The sequence below is a fragment of the Idiotropiscis lumnitzeri genome, chromosome 2 (genome assembly GCF_059441095.1).
Source record: "Idiotropiscis lumnitzeri isolate Australia: NSW breed Sydney's pygmy pipehorse chromosome 2, RoL_Ilum_1.0, whole genome shotgun sequence".
Taxonomy (NCBI): Eukaryota; Metazoa; Chordata; class Actinopteri; order Syngnathiformes; family Syngnathidae; genus Idiotropiscis; species Idiotropiscis lumnitzeri.
Genome location: NC_142392.1, coordinates 28216967 through 28240884, shown reverse-complemented (window position 1 = coordinate 28240884; position 23918 = coordinate 28216967). Strand labels below are relative to the sequence as shown.

Below are 23918 nucleotides of genomic sequence, written 5' to 3'. Positions count from 1 at the left end.
TACAGCCAATGTGGAGAATGAGCGTCGTATTAGACCATGAAGTGCTGTGAATGCAAGTCATGGAAATGCTATGTGCGCAAATCTATTTTCACTACTGAGAATTTCAATAAAGTTCACACATTTCAACAAAGTACTCTAAATTTAGCATATGAGAATAATATAATAAATCAGAAAACATCATGACTACAATCCCAGTCATTCTTGTGACCCGTGCTTCTAGTTTCATTGGATACATATTCAGTAAATATGCTCCTGCTAACTTTAATTATCGACATACTGTCCCGTATGTGTTCAAAATAATGCCAGTAATCGTAATACAATCCTACAATGTAAATTTTGATTTTGAATAAAATATGAGATATTGAATTTTGAAAAGCTTTTTTTATTGACATTAAGCCAATGTGATCTGTGCCAGAAGAACCATTGTGTCTGAGTGATGATGATTTTTTTTGTGTTTACATCAAACATGAAAATAAAATTAATGGCCTTTGTGTGGAACAACATTTGTTTGCGTTATGCTTTTCAGTTGTCTTTTTAATTGTACCTAATGGAAAAGGTGTGAGAAGAAACTGTGCTTATGAAATCGGTGCCTTCCACAGTCATCAATAAAATCACTTGTTCCACTTGCTCAACTGGCTTTCATTATGCTGTGTGAAAAGGTAAAAAACTGAACTAGAAGTTGAACTAGAAAAAGAACCAGAAAGAGAAACGGAAATCGGCTCAGTTTCTCTCAAAGGTTTTGGAATGTCAGGAGTTGGCAATCTGATGGCGACTGGAGTCAACGTTTATTTGTCACCACGGAGATGATCCCCATCACGCAGTTCGTTGCTGCGGCTGTCTGAATTGGAAAGGTGAATTGCCGTAGTTTAATGAATACTGAAAGCAATAATGAAATATTTAAGTAATTAAATAAACACTGAAATAATTTTTAACACTCTAACATTTCAATAAAATAGTGACAAATTTAAAATTCGCAACCATATACAGACCGACTGGTTAGCACGATGGCCTCACAGTGAGAGACATCATCGGGCGTGGGTTCGATCCCGGCTCCGGCCATCCTGTGTGGAGTTTGCATGTTCTCCTCGTGCTTGCGTGGGTTTCCTCCGGGTACTCCGGTTTCCTCCCACATTCCAAAAACATGCATGGTAGGCCGATTGAACACTCTAAATTGCTCCTAGGTGTGAGCGCGGATGGTTGTTCGTGTCTGTGTGCCCTGCAATTGGCTGGCAACCAGTTCAGGGTGTCCCCCGCCTACTGCCCGAAAATAGCTGGGAAAGGCTCCAGCACCCCCCGCGACCCGAGTGAGGAGAAGCGGTATAGATAATGGATGGATGGATACAGAGTTAATTAAATTCATAATAAAAATAGAATTATTTACTAAATATTGGACAAATTGAAGGGTCCAAATTTTGAAAGATAAAAAATAATAAATGAAATTTTAAGTATGAATTAATTCAATAAATAATTAAAATAATTCCACACATATTTAAATTGACAAATATTCAAGATTGAAATAAAAAGTATTTAAAAATATTAATAGAATTTTTACATTTTGAAATTTTTCAATACATATTGGAGTAATACAGAAGCAAGCTAAAATAATTACATGAAAATCGATTTAAATACTGAAAGAGGTAAAAAAACGTGAAAGAAAAAAAAACTTAAATGTTGAAGTGAGTATACAATTAAATGAATAAACAACAAACACCTCATGGAAAATATAATGTATCAACATTTGTCAAACCACAATGTGAAATTTTGATCTGAAAGATTTCTTTCTTGCATATTCTTAAAGAATCTTCATTATTGTTTTTCTTTTACTTTTTTAGTGACTTAACAGCTCAATCCATGTGAAATGTCCCCTTGTGAGAAAGAAAACATCACATGCAAAAAATAAAGAGCAACCTATTGTTTTTTCGGACAATCAAGGCACCATAGCACTGTCGAAAAAGCCTGTAAAAAGGCAAAGGTGCAAACTTGACAAAGTATCACTTTCTCACATCAACTGTTAATAATGGGAAAATCGATTTGGGATCGTCACTGATGGTGTAGTGGTACAATCGCCTGATTTGTGTGCGGGCAGCATGGGTTCGGTTCTCACTCAGTGACAGTGTCTATGTCTGCCTTGTTCCTGGCTGGCGACCAGTTCAGGGAGTTGTGCGCCCTTCGCCCATAGACAGCTGGGATAGGCTCCCGTGATCCTTTACAGCAGGGATGGGAAAACATTTTGATTGGCGGGCCACAATGGGTTCTAAAATTTGACAGACGGGCCGGACCAGGAGCAGATGGATAAAGTGTTTTGGTACCCTCACGTCATCTGAGAAAAAAAAATACATTTAATTTTAAATGAAAGTGGAAAAAAAGCATTAAAACAGTATATGTCTTTGAACAACCACAGTATTCAGAAAATAAAACATGAACAAGGTTTATTCATTTAATTTTTTTAAAGTTCGGCAGGCCGGATTAAAACATTTAACAGGCTGCATGTGGCCCCCAGACCGTGGTTTGCCCACCCCTGCTTTCCAGGATAATCGGTAAGAAATAATGCCCAACCGACAACATGGTGGCAGATGTGTTAACAAAATCAGAAATGTTTGTTTATGTTAATAAAAAAATTTTTTTTCACGTATTCGTAAATATTTATCATGTCACTGATGGTGGAGTGGTACACTCGCCTGAGTAGTGTGCAGGCAACGTGGGTTCAGTTCCCTCTCAGTGACGCTGTCTATGTCTGCCCTGTGACTGGCTGGGGACCAGTTCAGGGTGTAGTGTGCCTTTCGCCCGAAGTCAGCTGGGATAGGCTCCAGCACCCTCCCGCGACCCTGTTCAGGTTAAGCCGTGTGGATAATGACATGACAAATATTTGTCATCTCATCAATATTTGCACAACAGAGTACTGAGTTTCTAGATCATCACTATAATAGTTCTCAAAATTATATTTGTTATCAATTTAGGTTAGTTCAGAGATATTTTATTGACAATCTAACATCAATATACAAAGACAGAAAAAAATGGTGGTGGGGGGCGCGAATCTTTTTCTTCTTGGGAGGGGCGGGCGTGAAATAATTGAGAGCAACTGCGAGTATATGCAGACATTATATTCATACAATCTTGCAACCCGAGTGAACCACAGCATTGTTGCAAGTTCGGTCGGAGAAACGTAAACGTCCAACTGCTGGAGCAGCGGCGGCTTCTCGGGGCAAAGGCAGGATGTGACGTAAGAGCAGACTCGCCAATGTGGCGTTAATTTAGTTATTTTGTAAGATTTTTTTATCAACTGAATCAAAATATTATATAAAATATATATTAAAACCGAACAGCCAGGTGTAAAAACAAACACAGAGGCAAAGAAATATATTTGAAAAATACGTGCTTAAAGCATGACGTCATTAGCAAGCGCGCAGCTTCCGAAGGACCTCGACCACATCCACCGACCCGTCTACACCGAAATAAAAACAGCCACCGCAAAATTCTTCTGATTTAGTGTGGAACTGACTGTAATTTTCTCATCGGATGTCCAGTGCTACTCTAAAGGACTACGACATAATTCATTAAGTCTTTGTGTCCCGATAACCTCATCTTCGCGCGTTGATGCTTTTCGGCGTAGTTAGCTTAGCTTGTTAGCTAGCTAGCCGCTAACGAAAAGAGGCACATGACTCATCGCCAAGCAGAGATCAAGTGTGGATTTTTTGGAATTATCATTTGAAAATGTGTGCAAAAACGACACCCAAGTACGAAGAGGAACTTTGTGGAATAAAAGAAGAGAACGAGCAACATCTTCAACTGCTGGGCGAAGGTTGCAAGCAGCTTCGTGTTGTGCCACACAAAGCAGGTTTGTACACGTCTTACTCTCATTTGCTTTGTATAGAACGACTTTCTATCGTTAGAAATATGCATCACAACATTAAGTTGTTTGGGGAAATCGTTCACGGTTATTGCCATTTTATTTTTAAATGTTGCCTTTTACTTGTCGGTTTGCTGAACATTTGTTTATGCCAAACGAAATCAGTGCAGAAAATAAATGCCAAAGAATAACCAATAGTGGGGGGTGAACTCCATGTTTTTCCCAGTATAAAATTTGAACTCGTTTAACATTTTACATTTTCTGGGTTTTATATCTTGTTCAAGCAAGTCCTGACGGAAGGAATTCTGCTCGACTCTAAAAAATGTGCACACTGCGGCGAAAACATCAATGGCGGATGATCAATTTTAGTGGATAAAACACAAAATATTAAGTTTTTTTTTTTTTAATCAAGTACGTATTGGTTTTATTTATTTATTTATTAACTTTGTACTGGCTTCGTCGGGTGTAATTCAAGTTTTGTGCACATGTGCGTAGATTCACCTCATCCAAACATTTAAAATACATTTAATGCATCCATCCAGGGTTGCACGGATCTCATCAGTGAACAAGCGCATGCTGCAAGGAATGCATCTGCATCTTTGGCTTACTATGGGCTTAAAAAGGGAGTACGCCACAACCCCCTTTTCTACCAACAAGGCCAGGAACATTTAGTTCCTGGTCATAAAGTTCCTGTGGCCCAGGTGGTTTGCATCTCCCCCGCAACTCATAGTTCTTGATAATTTATGCAAATGACAATGATGATGTCTAATTTTGTCCATGTGATGTTCTGCTCTTATGCAGCTTGCACTGTCAAAGTGGGAGGTCTTGTGTTACTTTGTTACTCATTACTGACACCTTATGGCTGTTAAGCATCATTGCAGTTACAAAATAATTCAGGGAACTCTTATAATATTATGGTGTATCTTAGTCTAATTTGAATATGTATTGGATAACTTTAATATAAACAGTCATTATTCAAATATGTCAACATGTAAGTCAGAGTGAAAGTGTTATTGCTTAATGCTTATGTGTAGGGATTTTGTCTCTTCAAACATAATTTTGTTTTAAATTTGATTTAGAAACAGAAATTTTATTTTAAAAAAAGGAAAAAGGGGAATGTCGGAATGTACGAGCAGGATAAATGTCATTTTGGGTAAAAAAAACAAAAAACAAACGTAAATCATGCAATAAATAGCCACTCTGATTCCTGGGCCCCTTTAATTCTTTTAGGGATCCAGATTATAATGGAAGCAAAAAGTACCCACGATGAAACTATCTCTAAATGCAAAATGAAATAATTGTAAACATATTTCACTTGAAGGATTCCTATTTTATCGATGTCATTTTGTTGCGATGGCCCCCATCAAGATGTTCGGGTCCCACAACAGGCGTTCCATCAGACGCACACAATAGCCTGTGTGTGCTAACTTCAGCTCGCTTCCAGAAACGTCTGTGACTAATTCAGGAATTAAATCGGGCATCAGCCGCAACGTGCTTCCTTTTTAAATGCTCGTTTATCACTGTTGTGCGGCTAACGGGAGGCTTACATCGTAGGACGTAATTTTGTGAAATGTCCCCGATGGTCCGGTCCAAGTTGGGGTCGCACGCATTGCTCCGTGTGCGGCAGGCACAAGTCAAGGTAGCACGGTAAAAACAATATAAGTCGAAGTCGCCCCCTGAGATTTGACTTGACCAAACCAAATGTGTATTTGTCTTTTTGTGTCATACAGACGTCTGTGAAAACAATCTCCGTTCTGTGAAAGAGGAGCCAGACTGGACTCACATCAAAAAGGAGGAGGAGGAGGAGGAGATCAACAAGTCACCACTGAACTTTGTCCCTATAAAGACTGAAGATGAAAACAAGGATGAGAGTGAGGACAACAGAGGGGCGGAGCCTACAAGCAGCAGTTCAAGTCGTCACGTGGCAACAGAAGGTGATGAAGACCACTGGGGGCCATCACAAGCACATCATGAGGACACATTATCAGACGCTCATGACGACGATGATGATAATGGGCAAGCTAAAAGTAAAAGGGCATGTCACACTGACTCATTCACTTCAAAGCTGTCTTTAAAAGGGCACAGAGAAACACACAGTGGTGAAAAACCTTTTTCTTGTTCAGTTTGTGGGAAATGCTCCTCTCGAAAGTTTGATTTAACAATCCACACAAGAATGCACAGTGGAGAAAAACCTTTTTCCTGCTCAGTTTGTGGCAAAAGCTTTTCTCTAAAGTTCCGATTAACAGAGCATGCAAGAACACACACTGAAGAACCTCTTTCTTGCTCATTTTGTGGTAAAATCTTCTCCCATAAGTCACATTTAACAAGACACACAAGAACTCACAGTGGAGAAAAACCTTTTTCCTGCTCAGTTTGTGGAAAATGCTTCTCTGTCAAGTCAACGTTAACAAGCCACACAAAAACACACAGTGGAGATAAGCCATTCAGTTGCAGCGTTTGTGCTAAAAAATTTGCCACTAAACGAAATGCTGAGAGACACGATTGTGATGGAGAGAATATAGGGCTGGGCAATATGACCTAAAATCAATATCGCAATAAAATGAGCAATTTTACCTCGATAACGATGAATCACGATAAATTTCCGCCCGTGGACCAAAATCAAAATAAATGCAGGAAATGCATAACTGTTTTCTTGATTGACCAAGTGGTACACATTACTTTCAATGGAAAATAAAAGTACAAAAATCATGTGTAGAAGCCTTCCAAAAATCTTACTTTGCATGACTTGAACAATGTCACAAAGAACAGGAGAAAAAGGGTACTTCTCGCAAAATCTTCTCTGCAAATAGATTGTGCCAAGATGCTGTAATGCCATGTGCAAAGGCGCTAGTCGCCTGTCAACAAAATGCTAAATAAAATGAAAAAAAATGTCAATGAAATGCCAATGCCAAATAAACAAGTGTACTTCATCAGGAACATGCGCCGTCTCGAGTACTCTGGTGCGCAGTTGCCACTGGTCGTTAATGTCATGCATGGTCGGGCTCAAACAGGGGTCCATGTCGCGTCTCAACCACAAGTCGGATGTGGATGCAAAACGCTTGACATGTCTCCGCTCCCGTCCCGATGTTGTCCATATCGGGAAGTACGGTTTGCAACAAATATTTTCGTACCTCTTGTCGACTACTTTTATGAGGCGTTTAAATCTTGTGCGCTCCACTGTAGCTCGAGGAGCTACATCTTTAGCAATGTGCTAGGCCAGTGTTTTTCAACCTTTTTTGAGCCAAGGCACATTTTTTTCATTGAAAAAATCCCGCGGCACACTACCAGCTGAAAATGTGAAAAAAAGTGTTTTTTTAACATTGAAAAATGACCTATTAAAAGTCTTGAATATGAATCAAATAAACAAAGAATAAAGTATCGTAAAATCTTTCACATTTATACTCAGTGTGAAACCTGTGCCTGTTTGGATGAACACAGAGCTGATATATTGGCAGGAATCAAAGTATTAATTCCTCTGCCACGAGTGAGACTTTTTTTTGATTTAGCCACAAGTTCAGCGACGTGGTAGCTACCTTTAAGGGCTCTCTCGCTTACCTTTGCGGTTTTTCTCATGAAAGTTGCTTGTTTCTCCGTGTGTTCACTCAGGCGAACAAAATACGGCACATTTTTGTTTTGAAGTAAAGGGCGTTTCGTTTGGAGATGGCGTTTAAGCGTGCTTGGGACCAGAGCGCCGTTGGAGAGCTTTTCACCACATACCAAGCACAACGGAGTCGGTGTCGTTGCATCTCCGGTAAAAGTAAATCCAGATGAAAGATAGCTTTCGCTGTATTGCCTCACGGCAGAAACTTTGCAGGTCATCTTTGCTTTTTTTTTTTTTTAACCTCCACTCATACTAGGGCCTTCATCTAGGTCTGGGTTTTGTCCAGGGTCCAGTTCAGAGTCATCATTTTTTTCTCTTCAAAAACATATCCATTACTTTCGCCGTCGTTCTGTTATCCACTTTTTTTATTCTGCTATCCACTTCTCGCTTGTCTCCAAGCACAAGGCAATTCACTACCTGCTGCTGCTGCCGCCACCTACTGGTTTGGAAGAGTACTACATTTTACTACTCAACTCTGCAGGCGCTAGACCGCACAGGTACACAAATGGAATAATTTCCCACGGCACACCTGACAATATCTCACGGCACACTGGTGTGCCGCGGCACAGTGGTTGAAAAACACCGTACTAGGCTATCGCGTCCACCTCTTAGACGTTCTCTCGTATGGTGTCGCCTCCGTTATGGGCTGTTGTCACTGGTCCAACCTTGCTTCTCACTTTGAACTTTTAGCACAAGCTCCAAGTCAACAGCATGGTTGTGTTGTGGGTGGTGAAAAAGAAAAGGTTGGACGCGCTGTTTCCATACCTGTCAACCTCGGACAGTGACTCCCCTTATGAACCAGTGTAGTTCCCCTTATAAATGGATAAAAAACCTTATAAACACAATCGCGGCGTTTTTTAATTATATTTTATTATCACTATTAAGTATTTAGCAAGAAAGACAATGTAATGGAAAATAACAAAGGCAGTATGCATAACATTCTTGCATTGTACTTCCAGGCCCAGCATGTATTCAAATAAACAATTTCACCTTTATTTTCATAGTCAGTGTTAACGTTTAATGTTTTTTATTATATTCCGATGTGCATGATTTTGCTGACATAATCTGCTCCCGAGATGGTTTAACTTTGAAGCATAGGTCATCACAGTTTAACTTCACCTGGAGTAGAGCTGTAAGAGTGTCAGTGCCCATTGTCTTTCTATATTCGGTGTGAATCTTTCTGACGTTGCTGAACACTCGCTCACTGTCAGCATTGCTATGAGGCAGGCACAGGAGCACTTGGTAGAGCTGTCGGATGAGGGGGAAACGTATCGAAAAAATAAACGCGCGGCTGAGCATAACTTTCGCTAGTTCGCTGCGCCAATCGTCGTCAGGGACCAGCGAGACGAGACGAGACGAGACATTTTTTATCCGAAAAGCGTCAGTCGATACCGGTTGGATCCGAATGGCGAGTCGATATCGGTCTGGACTGAAACGTCATTGGGATTTTTTTTTGTTTAACTTTTTTGTGGTTTCCCGTATAAAAGTCGTTATACGCCGTATGTGATTAGAAATTGTCAAAAAAAACGTATAAAATACGGGGAAACCGTATAAGTTGACAGGTATGTGTTTCAGGTGCTTACGACACACTTTGTAGTTTGTGTTCTTTTGCTCAAACATCGTCTTTTTGGAACCCAAAACATTTCTTAACGACAGATGTCGGAATTTCTTTTCCGGACAAGCGAGTCAGGAACAATTTCAACGAACATTACGTCGTCTTCAGCTGTGTCAGCTGCTTCTGGATTTGAATCGACAGCTACGACCACGTCGTCAGTTTTCTTTCTTGTTCAGCTGGGTGGAGTCACGTGACTACAGCCGCTCAAGCCGTCTTACAGGGGCATGAACATAGCTGCAGACAGAAAGGACTTCTTTTTTTTTTTTAACACCGAATTAAATTTATTAAATTTCGATGACGGTAAATTTTCGTTTTATTGCCCAGCCCTACGAGAATAGCAGCGATCCTTGAAGCTTAAAAAGACAAAAAAAAAAAACCTGAAGGAACTGACTCTTCGTGGTAAGATGTAAATGTGATTTAGAAAATCTGATGTATTGAATTTTGCAAAGCTCTTTTATTGACACTAAGCCAATGTGATCAGTGCCAGAAGAACCAACGTGTCTGAGTGATGATTTTTTTTTGTGTTTACATCAAACATTTAAATGAAATTAATTGCCTTTGCCTGGAACAACATTTGTTAACGTTATGCTTTTCAGTTGTCTTTTAAATCGTACCTAATGGAAAAGGTGTGAGAAGAAACGGTGCTTATGAAATCGGTATCTTCCACAATCATCAATAAAATCACTTGTTCCACTTGCTCAACTGGCCTTCATTACGCTGTGTGAAAAGGTGAAAAACTGAACTAGAAGTTGAACGATAAAAAGAACCAGACAGAGAAACGCAAGTAGTCTCAGTTTCTCTCAATGGCTTTAGTATGTCAGGAGTTGGCAACTTGATGGCGACTGGAGTCAGCGTTTATTTGTCACCACGGACGAGATGATTCGCATCACGCTGTTCGTTGCTGCTGCTGTCTTAATTAAACCCTGGAGGTCACCTGCCAGCGTCCGAGAATTTCACCGGCGGATATTCAGCTAGCCCACGTCTGACCCCAGATTGTTGTGGAATTTTCAGCAGTAAGGGATAATTGTCTTTTGAGTCAGTCTGCAGAGTGATCTCAGTGAGAAAAGTGCGTGGGAAGATACTGACGCACACAGGAAGAAGAAGATTTATTTGACAGGAACTGCGTAATCTTAAAACAAAAAGATACTTTTTCTGCGTTGAGCCTACTTATCAGTCAAGGTCGTGTTGTTTTGGCTTCACAAAGAATCCTCGAGTACAAGAAGCGAAAGGCACTTCCTTCAAAAGCAGGTGGCCACAATAAATAACAAAAACCTTACTTGCAAAATAATTGTCCATAATATTAAAATTGAACAAAGTAGTGACACAAATATTGAAAAAGTAAATAATGTCACGATTAAACATTGAATACTAAATTATTACTAAAACAGTTCAATGAATCTTGAAATAAATAATGAATCACCGTAGTTTAATGAATACTGAAACGAATAATGAAATATTTAAGTTAAGTTATAAACACTGAAATCATTTTTTAAGACTCTAACATTTAGAGAATAAAACTGTGATGTATTTTAATTTAAAATTCGCAACCACGTCGCTGGCGAAAAACCCTGTAAAAAGGCAAATATGTTGATATAAAGTTTCACTTTATCATGTCAACTGTTAATAATAGAGAAATACATTTGGAATACTGTCCAACCAACAACATGGTGTCAGATGTGAAAACAAAACCAGTGTGGCAGTTGAAATGAGCACACACGACTGACTGTGAACACGTCTTTATTCCAAGACTGCCAACAACAGAATAACGCACAATCACAAATTCGCGCCAACAAACATTCACATGAAGACGCCCCCAAACGGGATGCCTGCTGGGTGAGAGGCATGGTCCTAATGTCCGCCACACCAGCAACAAAAGTAAAATTCAATACATGTCTCAAGTTCATATTTGGGAACTAAAATGTTTGTTCATGTGCATCTTAGGTTTTTCTCTATGTTTAGAAGATAACAATGATTTGCATCGCAAATGGCGACATCTGTCGGTGAGTTGGTGACAGTGCTCCACACAGCCAGCAGCCAATCATATCACAGCGGGGTGTGTCCTGATCTTCCGCTTTCGTGAGGAACAGGAAATCCTTTCAGTGGGACTTTCTTTCATCTCGTCGAACAAAGAGAAGCACACGAGTTATCGCCAAGCAAAGACCAAGTGCGGATTTTTTGGAATTATCATTTGAAAATGTGTGCTAGAACGACATCCAAGTGCAAAGAAGAACTTTGTGGAATAAAAGAAGAGAACGAGCAACATCTTCAACTGCTGGGCGAAGTTTGCAACCAGCCTCGTGTTGTGCCACACAAAGCAGGTTTGTACACGTTTTACTCTCATTTGCTTTGTAAAGAACGACTTTCTATCGTTAGAAATATGCATCCCAACATTAAGTTGTTTGGGGAAATGTGTTCAAGGTTATTGCCGTTATATTTTTAAATGTTGCCTTTTATTTGCCAGTTGGCTGAACATTTGTTTATGCCAAATGAAATCAGTGCAGAAAATAAATGCCAAAGAAAAAACAATAGTGGGGGGTGAACTCCATGTTTTTTTCCCAGTTTAAAATTTGAACTGATTATTTAACATTTTACATATTCCGGTTTTTAAATGGTGTGAAACAAATTAAGTTTGTCCACTGTTGGAGTTGAGCCACCGAGAAAATGAGAAACATTTAGTAAATGAATCTTCAAAGCCAAATTACTCCAATGCCTGTTCGTTTTTGTACTCAAGAAGAATAGGGTCAAATAAAGACTCAACAACAGCTGATTAGGGTTGCGATATTTTAGTTTCTTCGATTTCTGGAGTTCAGGAAATAGTATCTGAGCGGCTTTTTCTTAATCTGACGAGAAACTACTCAGACGAGTACAATCGAAAAATGGCGCTCTGATCTCAGCCCAGCCTCAGATTTTATAGGAGGTTTTCTATGTCAAGGGTCATGTAGGTTGAATCGGTCATCCTTGCTCCTTCCACGTCCAAGGCTGACCTTCTCAGGCAGGCGGCAGTCTCTCCGTCTCTCCTGCTCACATTCCCCTGTAATCTCGTCAGTGTACAGATTGTGTGGTGTATTTTTTCCCAGATCAGATTATGTTTTGGGTGTTCTTGATCGCGTCCCTGTGACGTCCTCCCCTGCCCAACTTGATATGTTTGTATCTTCTATGGCCTATGTGGAGAATGTGTTTTATTGTATTTGTCCATGAAGTGCTATCTGGTTTGTCATCAGTTTGACCTGAGCAGACTGAATCTGTTTGTTCTGAATGAGAGTGTGGGTCATGAAAATACTATGTGTGCAATTTTGAGGTCTTACATTTAAACTTAGTCATATAAATTTAGCATATGAATGCATCAGTAAACACCATGACTACAATCCCAGTCAATCTCATCTATGCACTGCACTTCTACTTTCATTTGATAAATGCTTTTTGTTTAATCAATGTTGAACATATTCAATAAATATGAAGCTGCTCAATTAAATAATTGACCTTCTGTCCCGTAAGTGTTTAAAATAATGCCAGCAATCATAATACAATCCTTCAATATTCATGTCAGGTGTGGCCAATCCCGATAAGAAGGGAAGGCCGGAGAGAGGGGACACCTTTCCCTTTTTGCTTTTTGGGGAGACTTCTTTTGACATCAGCACGTGACAAAAATAACCAAAATGGCTGTGTCAGAGAATTTTTTTCCATCACCAATTCTGCCATGCTCGGCGACCTGTCTGGAGGGAAGCTGAGCCAGACCCACACATCAACAACAAAATATACCTCATTTTTGGCATTTTGCTCCATTGAGGGTCTCAGGGTGCTGGGGCGCAGGCGTTCAACAGCCGGCCGGCTGAACTTTAGGTGAGATGCTTTTACTCACAATGGGTGTTGTGCGCCTGTGTCCAAGCGGTCGGGGCTTTTGGGGTCGTTAAAGAGAGCTTGTGCGTGGGTCTGCTGGCTGATTGGTCATGGAAAATGTCCCTGTGTTAGTTTCAATTATTGTTTTAACAAGAGGCCTCTATAATGATTGATTAAGACATTAAAAGATGTCAAAGTAACCGCACTGTGAAAGAACATACGGAAATGTATAAAAAAATAAATAAATAAATGAAAAAAAATAATGATAGGAACTATGTAAATGGGGACTAGCGCGGGAGAAATGTGCAGAAGGTAAAGAAAAGAAAGGTCTAGTGGTTAAAGAGATGAGAACTAAGAAGTGTAAAATTATAGCTATCAACAACATAGTTGTGAATAAGCTCAGTTTGAGCACAGACCCCGGCCAGGGTGTAAATTTTAGCGGGAAAATTATTAGCTGGAAATAGAAATAATGAAGAGAAGCGCGCTTCCACGTATCGTATTGGGCACTTTGTGGCATGGAACACAGTAAGGATCGAGGCGTACCGTTGTGTGGAGAGCTGTTCAGATACGTACCCTGTGATTACTTGTGTTCTGGTCGGATAATTCTGTCAGGGTCTTGCCAGCGAAACGCTGGGAAGAAGGTGGCAGGACTCTCCAAACGCGGACACAGGAAAATCAGTTTAACAAAGAGTGTTTATTGATTCACAATAGTGGAAGTCCAATCATCAATTAAGGCAAATATATCTATCTTAGCATTACATCCGTCGATAAATCAGGAGAAAACACAAAGCTCTGGCGGAGAAAAGCTCACACCAGGAAGGAGATAAACGACGGAACGAAAAGCGCTTGCACAGGCAAGGAAAAGGAAAAACGATCAACATAAATAGCTTGCCAAAAGGGCAAGAGGGAAAACCAATTGGAGAAAACGAGGAACAAAAAGAGACAGGGCAATAGCTTACAAAATGTGGAACACAAAGAGATCGCAAGAGCAAAAATGCATGAACAAGAGAACAATCGATACCAGGGTCATGAACGTGAGCAGTGCAGGAAAATTATCCGACGCCGGGCAGTCAGTGTAGGTGGCTTAAATAGTGTGTGTAATTAGTCAGTGGATGGATGTCAGGTGCGGCGCCGGTGGGCTGGTCTCCCGCTCGTGATGACGCGGGCGGAGTCGGTCGGAGGAGGAGACGCCCCTGCTCAGCTGAGAAACATAAACAAAAGTGCACATGGCAGGGAGGTGACGAAAACGACAACAAAACAGGCGTGACCGGCACGGGTCATGACAACCGGGGGAAGCAGTTAATCCAGCAGCCGACGCATGCAGCTCCCATTGCGTCTGCTCTTTCCGTTTCCGCTGCTCCTGGGCCAGGTTCTGGTGGCGCAGTGCCACAGCAGGCTTGTTGTCCGCACCTGCCGGTTAACAAGGTCACGTAACAGAAGTAGGGGTGGTTATAGACATGGGTTGTGAGTGGGACGTGCTTTTGCTGTGGGGTCACTGGGTGATGAGCGGTCCAAACCGAGCCACTTCCAGAAATGTACCATCCTGTGGTCCAGCGCCATGCCGGTCACAAAGAGGTCCACTAGCACCAGGGCGCCATCGCTACCCCCTCCTCCGACAACGCTTCGATGGCTTCCAAACGCACACTTGACGCCTCAACCCGATTGGGACCCCATTCCACGATAGGGGTGCCCGCGGAGCCTCAGCATTCAGGGACCGACAGGTCTTGGCATTCCGGTGACGATTGATGGACAACAGTTTTTGATGGTGGAACAAGATATTCTACGCTTTGCAAGTTCCTTCTGCATATCCCAATGAGCAACAACACTGTCACGTTTGTGGGACTCTTGAGATTGGCCGAGTCACTGCCCTGGACCGAACCCGCACCTGTGAAACAAACACTGGAATTCGAGTGGGACTGAATTTCCAGAAGGGACTGAATTGTGAACATCCGGCGGGGAAGCATATGTTGTCCTCCGTTCCAGTCGACTGGGCAGCTCTGAGACCAGGGTCTCCATCCTCCCGCGGGTGGTACATCCTGTTCCTGCTCTGGTCTGCGTAGTGTAGCCGCCTCCACCCCTTCAAACCACCAATTGGTCCTTTGCATTGAACACTCAGTTCTGATGATTTGGTTAGTCAGGATGCATTCACCCAATTTCGAGGGTCAGAAGTGCATCTTGCATTAGGATTATGTATTTGTGATGTCTACCGGTGCTGCCTCGCATGTGTGCCTTGCCCCAGAGCATAGGAAACGGTATGAATTGTCCATGTTCGCTGAGCCACAAATCACATAAACTATCGGTGCGCATCATCATACTAAAGATTTCGGCCCATTGGTGAAGTCGGTTGGCAGAGTTAATTTCAGATGTAGAATACTCCATGTCACTAGCAGGGTGTGGTGTTTCAGCACCCATTACGAATTCCTCTGTTATGGAACATTTTCCGAATTTCTCGACACTATGGTAGACAGTGAATGGGTCACTCTGAAGCGAAAGCTCTGTTTGCGTCTCTGCCAGAGGGGGTTGTGGACCCGGGGTCTGACTGATGTTGTGCTCTGCTCCACAGCTTCTCCAATTTGTTTTTGCTATATCTGAGCCTCCCCCATTTGACAGAGTTAATGCCGGTACAACCTGGCGGACTGCTCCTCGCAAGTGACAAAGACAATCTTGGCTTGTCTCGTTTTTGACAAAAACTCTGACATATCTTGTTCAAGCAATTCCTTATGGAATGAGTCAACCTGACTCTAAAAACTGTGCACACTGCGGCAAAAAGATCAATGGCGGTTGATGAATTTTAGTGGATAAAGCACAAAGGATTAAGTTTTTTTGAATAAATCAAGTACGTATTGGTCTTATTTATGAAATTTTTACTGGCTCTGTCAATGAACCTCCGGTGGCTCTGCACTGTTTTGTGCACATGTGCATAGTTTCACCCCATCCAAACATTTAAAATACATTGAATGCATCCATCCAGGGTTGCACGGATCTCATCAGTGAACAAGCGCATGCTGCAAGGAATGCATCTGCATCTTTGGCTTACTATGGGCTTAAAAAGGGAGAACGTCACAACCCCCTTTTCTACCTACAAGTCCAGGAACATTTCGTTCCTGGTAATAAAGTTCCTCTAGCCCAGGTGGTTTGCATCTCCCCCACAACTCATAGTTCCTGGTAATTTATCCAAATGACAATGATGATGTATCAGTGGGAGGTCTTGTTACTTTGTTACTCATTACTGACACCCTCTGGCTGTTATACATCATTGCGGTTACAAAATAATTCAGTGAACTCATAATATTTTGGTGTATCTTAGTCGAATTTGAATACATATTGGATAACTTTAATATATACAGTCATTATTCAAATATGTCAACACGAAAGTCAGAGTGAAAGTGTTTTTGCTTAATGCTTATGTGTAAGAACTTTTACTCTTCAAACGTAATCTTGTTTTAAAATTTATTTAGAAACAGAAATTTTATAAAAATAAAAAGGGTAATGTCAGAACGTACTAGCAGGATAAATGTCATTTTGGGTAAAAAAACAAACGTTACTCATGCAATAAATAGCGACTCTGATTCCAGGGCCCCTTTAATTCTTTTAGGGATGCAGGTTATCATGAAAGCAAAAAGTACCCACGATGAAACTATCTATAAATGCAAAAAGAAATACTTGAAAACGTATTTCGCTTGAAGGATTCCTATTTTATCAATGACATTAGGTTGCGATGGCCCCCAGTGGCCCCCCATTAATAAGTTAGGGTCCCACAACAGGTGTTCCATCAGACGCACACAATAGCCTGTGTGTGCTGACTTCAGCTCGCTTCCAGAAACGTCTGGGACGATGTCAGGAATGAAATAGGGCATCGGCCGCAACGTGCTTCCGTTTTAAATGCTCGTTTATCACTGTTGTTGTGCTGCTAACGGGAGGTTTACATCGTAGGACGTAATTTATTGAAATGCCCCCATGGTTTGGTCCAAGTCGGGGTCGCACGCATTGTTCCGTGTGCGGCAGGCACCAGTCAAGGTAGTACGGTAGAAACAATATAAGACAAAGTCGACGCACAAGGTTTGACTTGACCAAACCAAATTTGTCTTTTTGTGTCCGACAGACGTCAGTGAAAACGATATCCGTTCTGTGAAAGAGGAGCCAGACTTGACTCACATCAAAAAGGAGGAGGAAGAGGAGGAGATCAACAAGTCACCACTGAACGTTGTCCATATAAAGACTGAAAATGAAAACAAGGATGAGAGTGAGGACAACAGAGGGGCGGAGCCTCCAAGCAGCAGCTCAAGTCATCACGTGACAACAGAAGGTGATGAAGACCACTGGGGGCCATCACAAGCACATAATGAGGACACATTAGACGCTCATGACGATGGTGACACTAATGATGATGATAATGGGCAAGCTAAAGGTGAAAGGGTATGTCACACTGACTCATTCACTTCAAAGCCGTCTTTAAAACCGCACACGAGAACACACAGTGGAGAAAAAACATTTTCTTGCTCGGTTTGTGGCAAAAGCTTCTCTCGAAAGTTTCATTTAACAATCCACACAAGAACACATAGTGGAGAAACATCTTTTTCCTGCTCAGTTTGTGGAAAATGCTTCTCTCGAAAGGCAAATTTAGTAAGGCACACAAGAACGCACAGTGGAGAAAAACCTTTTTCCTGCTCAGTTTGTGGAAAATGCTTCTCTCGAAAGGCAAATTTAACACAACATACAAGAACACACAGTGGAGAAAAACCTTTTTCCTGCTCAGTTTGTGGCAAGAGTTTCTATCGAAAGGCAAATTTAACACAACATACAAGAACACACAGTGGAGAAAAACCTTTTTCCTGCTCAGTTTGTGGCAAGAGTTTCTCTCGAAGGTCTCAATTAATAATTCACTCAAGAACACACAGTGGTGAAAAATCTTTTTCCTGCTCTGTTTGTGGAAAATGCTTCTCTCAAAAGGCAGGTTTAACATATCACACAAGAAAGCACAGTGGAGAAAAACCTTTTTCATGCTCAGTTTGTGGCAAGAGTTACTCTGACAAGTCTAATTTAACAAGCCACACAAGAACACACAGTGGTGAAAAACCTTTTTCTTGCTCTGTTTGTGGAAAATGCTTCTCTCAAAAGGCAGGTTTAACATATCACTCAAGAAAGCACAGTGGAGAAAAACCTTTTTCATGCTCGGTTTGTGGCAAAAGTTTCTCTGACAAGTCTATTTTAACAAGGCACACAAGAACACACAGTGGTGAAAAACCTTTTTCTTGCTCGGTTTGTGGCAAAAGCTTCCTGCATAAGTCGCATTTAACAATCCACAAAAGATCACACACTGGAGAAAAACCTTTTTCCTGCTCAGTTTGTGGAAAATGCTTCTCAAAAAAGACATATTTAACAGAACACACAAGAACACACAGTGGTGAAAAACCTTTTTCCTGCTCAGTTTGTGCCAAGAGTTTCTCTCAAAAGGGGCATTTACGACGCCACACAAGAACACACAGTGGAGAAAAAACTTTTTCCTGCTCAGTTTGTGCCAAGAGGTTCTCTCGAAAGTCGTATTTACAAAGCCACACAAGAACACACAGTGGAGACAAGCCATTCAGTTGCAGCGTTCGTTCTAAAAAAAATTGTCACTAAAAAGGGAGCTGAGAGACACGATTGTGCTGGCGAGAATTGCAGCGATCCTTAAAGATTAAAAAAAGAAAAAAAAAATTAAAGACCCGACTCTTTGTGGTAAGATGTAAATGTGATTTTCAATAAAATATGATGAAATTGAATTTTGCAAAGCTCTTTTATTGAGATCAGTGCCAGAAGAACCACTGTCTGAGTGGTGATGATTTTTTTGTGTGTTTACTTCAAACATGTAAATAAAATTTATTGCTTTTGCCTGGTACAACATTTTTTAACATTATGCTTTTCAGTTGTCTTTTTAATCGCATTTAATGGAAAAGGTGTGAGAAGAAACAGTGCTTATGAAATCGGTGCCTTCCACAATCATCAATAAAATCACTTGTTCCACTTGCTCAACTCGCCTTCATTACGCTGTGAAAAGGTGAAAAACAGAACTCGAAGTTGAACTATAAAAAGAACCAGAAAGAGAAACACGAATAGTCTCGGTTTCTCTTTCTAGGTTGAGCTCTATCAAGTGTTTGGGGTTTGTTGCTAAGCAGAATCTCACTTCAGAAAAACTATAATTTTGTCAAATATACAAAATACTTTTTATATTATATTTTTTATACTTTGGATTGCTTATATAATGCAATCGGGAAATATTGAAATGTAAAATTAGCAACGACATACAGACTTAATGCAATTAATAAGAAATATAGAAACATTTTATAAATATTGAACTCATTGAGAAGAGTCCTATTCTTGAAATAAATATTGAAATATAAAAAATACTTTAAATTAATTCAATAACCCGACCCCGGATGAGCGGCAGAAAATGGCTGGATGGATGGAATAATTTAAATTGCATACATATTCAAATGAACAAATATGTTCAGAAATATTCAAGAGTGAAATAAGGTTTAAATTAATATTGATATAATTTAACATTAAAATAATTGAATAAATATTGTAGTATTATATAAGCAAGCTTAAATATACATTGAAATAAATTTTTAAAAAGTCATGTATTTTTAAATGGCCTTATATAGATATGGGAAGTTCAAAGAAGTGACCAGTCTTGGTTCTGAAGTTCCGATGTAACCAGATACTGCCCTTAGAGAAAATAGGCCTGAGCATTGTTTATGGTGGGGGCAATTCTCTCGCCAGGTCGGTGACCTTCCAGGGTGTGAAAGTAATTTAAGGTGGTCACGAGTAGACTGGTCGTATCAACGGGGAGACGCATCTGCTCTCCCTCTGGGGGACTTTTGGACGGAAATCCCGAAGACTAGCGGGATGGGAATGCATATGCAACAAGGGAAAATTAGATATTCATGTCCTATTTGGGCATTCCCTATAAGAAGGGAATGTCTGAGAGGGGGCGTGCACGTTTTTGGGGAGACTTCTTTTGACATCAGCATGTAACGAGAATAAAATCTTTCTTCTTTCTTTTGTTCTTTTCCATCACCAATCCAGCCTTGCTCGGCTGCCTCTCCGGAAGGCAGCAAGGACCCACACTTCAAAGGCAAAATATACTACATATTGAAAGAAAAATAATACTCAAATATTGAAATAAGTATAGAATTGAATGAATAAACCACAAAGAAATAAATACCTCCTGGAAAATATCCTTATTATCAACATTTCTCAAAGCACAACATTTCGATCAGATTGAGTTCTTTCTTGCACATTCTTCAACAATCGTAATTTTTTTTACTTTTACTTTTTAAGTTAAGTTAAGTTCTACTTGAATAAATCCCCATCAAAATACCATAATTTATGACACCACGGCTGGACAAATAATATCCAGAAACACACTTACGCACCACTGAGTGAGTGTTGGACGATATAGCTTCTCTTGAAAGGTCCGACTTGAAAATGTCCTTGCAAGTGGATCTGAAATTAAATCCATACTTTTCCCTCCTTCGGCCATTGTGGTTTAAAAAAAGCAAGAATATATTTTAGATTTTCGAAGGGCCGCCAATTACGACTTTCGGGTGTGTTGATTCGGCATAGCGCCGCCCCCTCACGAGTGAGTATCCAATCACAAAACGCGTTCATCACCCTCAGCATAAGGCCAGCGAGAAGGCTCACTGTAACCAACTCGTGATCTGATTGGCTATCGCAACCGTCTAACAAATTTGAAAGCTCATTGACTTTGACAGAAGAGATGCTCGCACAATTGCATCTTCAGGCCTCGGAACGCATAATGCCCGCTCCCCGTATTGTGAAACCTGCCCGGCAACACGAGCGAGCAGAATTCTTATTGGATTCAAAACTCTCACCTAAAAATACAACGCTCAGCTATAATATGACATCAATGCGATGATTATGATCATTTTTTTTATTGATTTTGTTCGGCCAACAGAGAAGGCCTTGAAGGCCCACCACTGAGTTACTTAATAGCCTAAATTAAACTTTACTTTCATCAATAGAGTTAAAGTTATGCTTTATTGTAGGATTTATGTAATTAATAGCCTTTGATGGACTTTAGTGTACTTAATGTAAACGGGTAACGCTGAAAAAACAAAACAGACAGCAATTCAAGTTTAAACCCATATACGTGAAATGCGCTTTAGAAATAAAGTATATTTTTGCACACATTACACCGACATTGAGTTCCTCCAGATCGACGCTGACCTCAGTGATGAAGAGAGCCAATCAAAAATCGCAACCCAAAACACAAGCACACAGGAAAAGGTGACAAACAAGAAAGCTGGCAATGTGAAGCGTGTGAAACAGGTGAGAAACCCAACAACATTTTACGTTTGTATTTCCATACGTTGTAACTTATGGACGGGAATAATTCTTCATTTCTACTTCTAACATAGCGCAACTGTTGGTCTGGTGAATGTATAATCTTGCGTTGAGCCGCCACTACAATGAGTTACGATTCTGAACTGCAGTGGGCCTCAACATAGTTTATGTCAGGTCAGGGATTTCGACAGGGGTCCCCGACTTATCAAGGGATGGATATACAGGAATGGGTCCCGGTTTAGACGAGATGGCGCCGAGGAGCAACATAAGGGGAGTCCACATCTGTTCTCGTCCTTGAGGGTTTTGGATGGCCATGTAAGGGCAAGTAGGATGAGAATGCATATGTAACAGGGGAGAACTGCATATTTATATCTTTTGTTTGCTTTCCCTATAAGAGGGGAAAGCTCGAGAGGGGGGGGACACACCCTTTCTTGGGGGAACTTCTGGCATCAGCCAATTTGACACCAATACAATCTTTTTCCAACCACCAGAGTGTCTCAGAAGTTTTTTTATATCACCACTCCAGCCTTGCTTGTCGACCTGTCCGGAGGGAAGCTGGGCCAGACCCGCACATCTACAACAATAATATACCACAAAGGTTAAAAGTCGTTGTCTATTAAACAGTAGATGGCGATAAAACCCGTCTTCACTCATTCAAAACTGTGGAAAATATTGCCACCTGCGGGCGAGAAAACGCAATTTGCAGTCTTTCAATTTGTCCATCTCCAACCACTTCCAGGAATCTCAAATAAATAGAAAAGCCGTTTTTCCATTTTTGCTCGTGTTATATTCTATTTTTGTAGTCGAAACAAAATTTTAAATTCAAACTGTTTTGAGACGTTTCCTTCCGTGTTTCAGAAAACAAACAAGCTGTATTTCAATTTGGGAATTTATTTTTTAAAATGAAAATCAAATAACCAGTTGTTTTTCCTTTATTAATATCTGCTTCCAAATATAACTATTTTTCAACAAACACTTCCTTCACTACCTCATACATCATTTTTATGCCATTATGGGCGTGGTCTGGAATAGTTACTTCAACAGGCACTCGGTGTTACTCCTTTCGAGTTCAATCAAGGCTCAACTTCGTTCTTCGGTTTCAACAGACATTTAATGTTTTCGACAAGTCTTTTTACATGTTAAAACAACACCCCAACAATGCCGTCAGAACTAAGAAAACAGCGATATAAACAGGGGTGCACATAATATTTTTCATGGGTTACTCACATGAGTACCAGGAGATAGTGTGGGGTACTCACATCTTTTTTTTTCTTCCTCAATGTCCTCCTGACGTTATAAAACTTACTACACAAAAGAGATCCCATTTTCTTTGCACAATTTCTTCAGTGTTTCAATGTTTTTTTTGCATCACCTTTCTGTAAATAAAACTGCATCAGCTTTAAATGTGACACAGTAGGGCACACCGTTGTAACAATGGGATTGTTAGTTGGTGGTTGGGTGTTCCCAGGGGGACTGTTTTAGTAGACGCACACCGCGCCAGCAAGGCGGAAGTGGAGTGTATGAGAGCCGTGCAGTTTATGTTACAATAAAGATTCAGTGAGCAAATGAAAGAGCTCTAACCGTCCATTCTGTATAGTCATATGACAGAACAGAAAGAAACATGGTGGCAGCGGTCTAGTCGCTAGTGGGGACGCGGGAGAGGATTGACAACAACCGTGTGTACGTGCTGCCGACGAGCTGAGTGAACGGAACGGCGCGGCAGCAGGTGAACTAAACGGACAGAGGACGTCGCGATGGAAGGACTGAAACCTCCGTCGATGTTGTTGTTGGACTCCGGCGACCTAGCCAAGACATGGAAATGCTGGAAGGAGGAATTTACACTCTACACGGACCTCACCATGCCCGGCGCAGAGGAAGGAGCGAAAGCAAAGCTTTTCTATTACCTCGTCGGCGCGAGTGGGAGGTAGCTTTTGGCCACACTGGCGGGTGACGACTCGTCGGCAAGGAGGTCAGTGAGTGCAATGATAAGGTTGCTGGATGAACATTGCACACCGAAAGTGAATGAGACTGTCGAGAGATACAAGTTTTTTGTGCGTAACCAAGGCACGGATGAAACCATTGACAAATATTTTACGGACCTGAGAGTGCTAGCCAATGGATGCAACTTTGGAGACATAAAAGACTCGCTAATTAGAGATCGCATTGTGTGTGGCACCAATAGCTCAGCCATGAGAGAGAGGCTCCTCAGGGAAGATAGACTGACACTGGAGAAATGCCTACTAATATGTAGAGCTGCTGAACTGTCAAAAGAAAACAGCAGGACACTGGAAGGACACACTGTGGAGGAAATACATACAGTGAAACAAGATGCAAGGAAAAGCAACGGTGATGTAGTCGATTGTAGGTTTTGTGGACGAAAGCATGAGCGAAGTAAGACAAAATGCCCAGCTTTTGGAAGGAAATGTAAAAAGTGTGGGAAAGAAAATCATTTCGCTGTGAAGTGCAAATCGAAAATAGGACAAGGAGGGAAATGTAAACCAGTGAATGCTGTCACGGAAGAGGATGGAGAAACATATGAGGATATAATGACAATTGCTGTGATAAATGGCAAGGGGAAAAATGAAATAGTTCACCAAGTGAATGAGCGACTCAACAAGGGACAGCAACTCTTTGCAAGGATGCTGGTAAACGGTACACATGTGAACTTT

The 23918-nt window shown here is 40.9% G+C and overlaps 2 protein-coding genes across 2 annotated transcripts; both read left to right on the top strand.

Moving 5' to 3' along the window:
- The first annotated feature begins 3698 nt into the window (after positions 1-3698).
- On the top strand, positions 3699-9760 carry LOC148342197 (uncharacterized). Its single transcript, XM_088287590.1, has 2 exons — positions 3699-3835; positions 5578-9760. Exons 1-2 carry the CDS (start codon positions 3712-3714, stop codon positions 6387-6389), a joined length of 936 nt encoding a protein of 311 aa, XP_088143716.1. The 5' UTR covers positions 3699-3711; the 3' UTR covers positions 6390-9760.
- On the top strand, positions 8667-18522 carry LOC148342196 (uncharacterized). The gene is made up of 3 exons (XM_088288090.1): positions 8667-8716; positions 8760-8842; positions 17036-18522. The coding sequence occupies exons 1-3, from the start codon at positions 8667-8669 to the stop codon at positions 18520-18522; spliced, it is 1620 nt and encodes a 539-aa protein (XP_088144216.1).
- The last annotated feature ends 5396 nt before the right edge of the window (positions 18523-23918 follow it).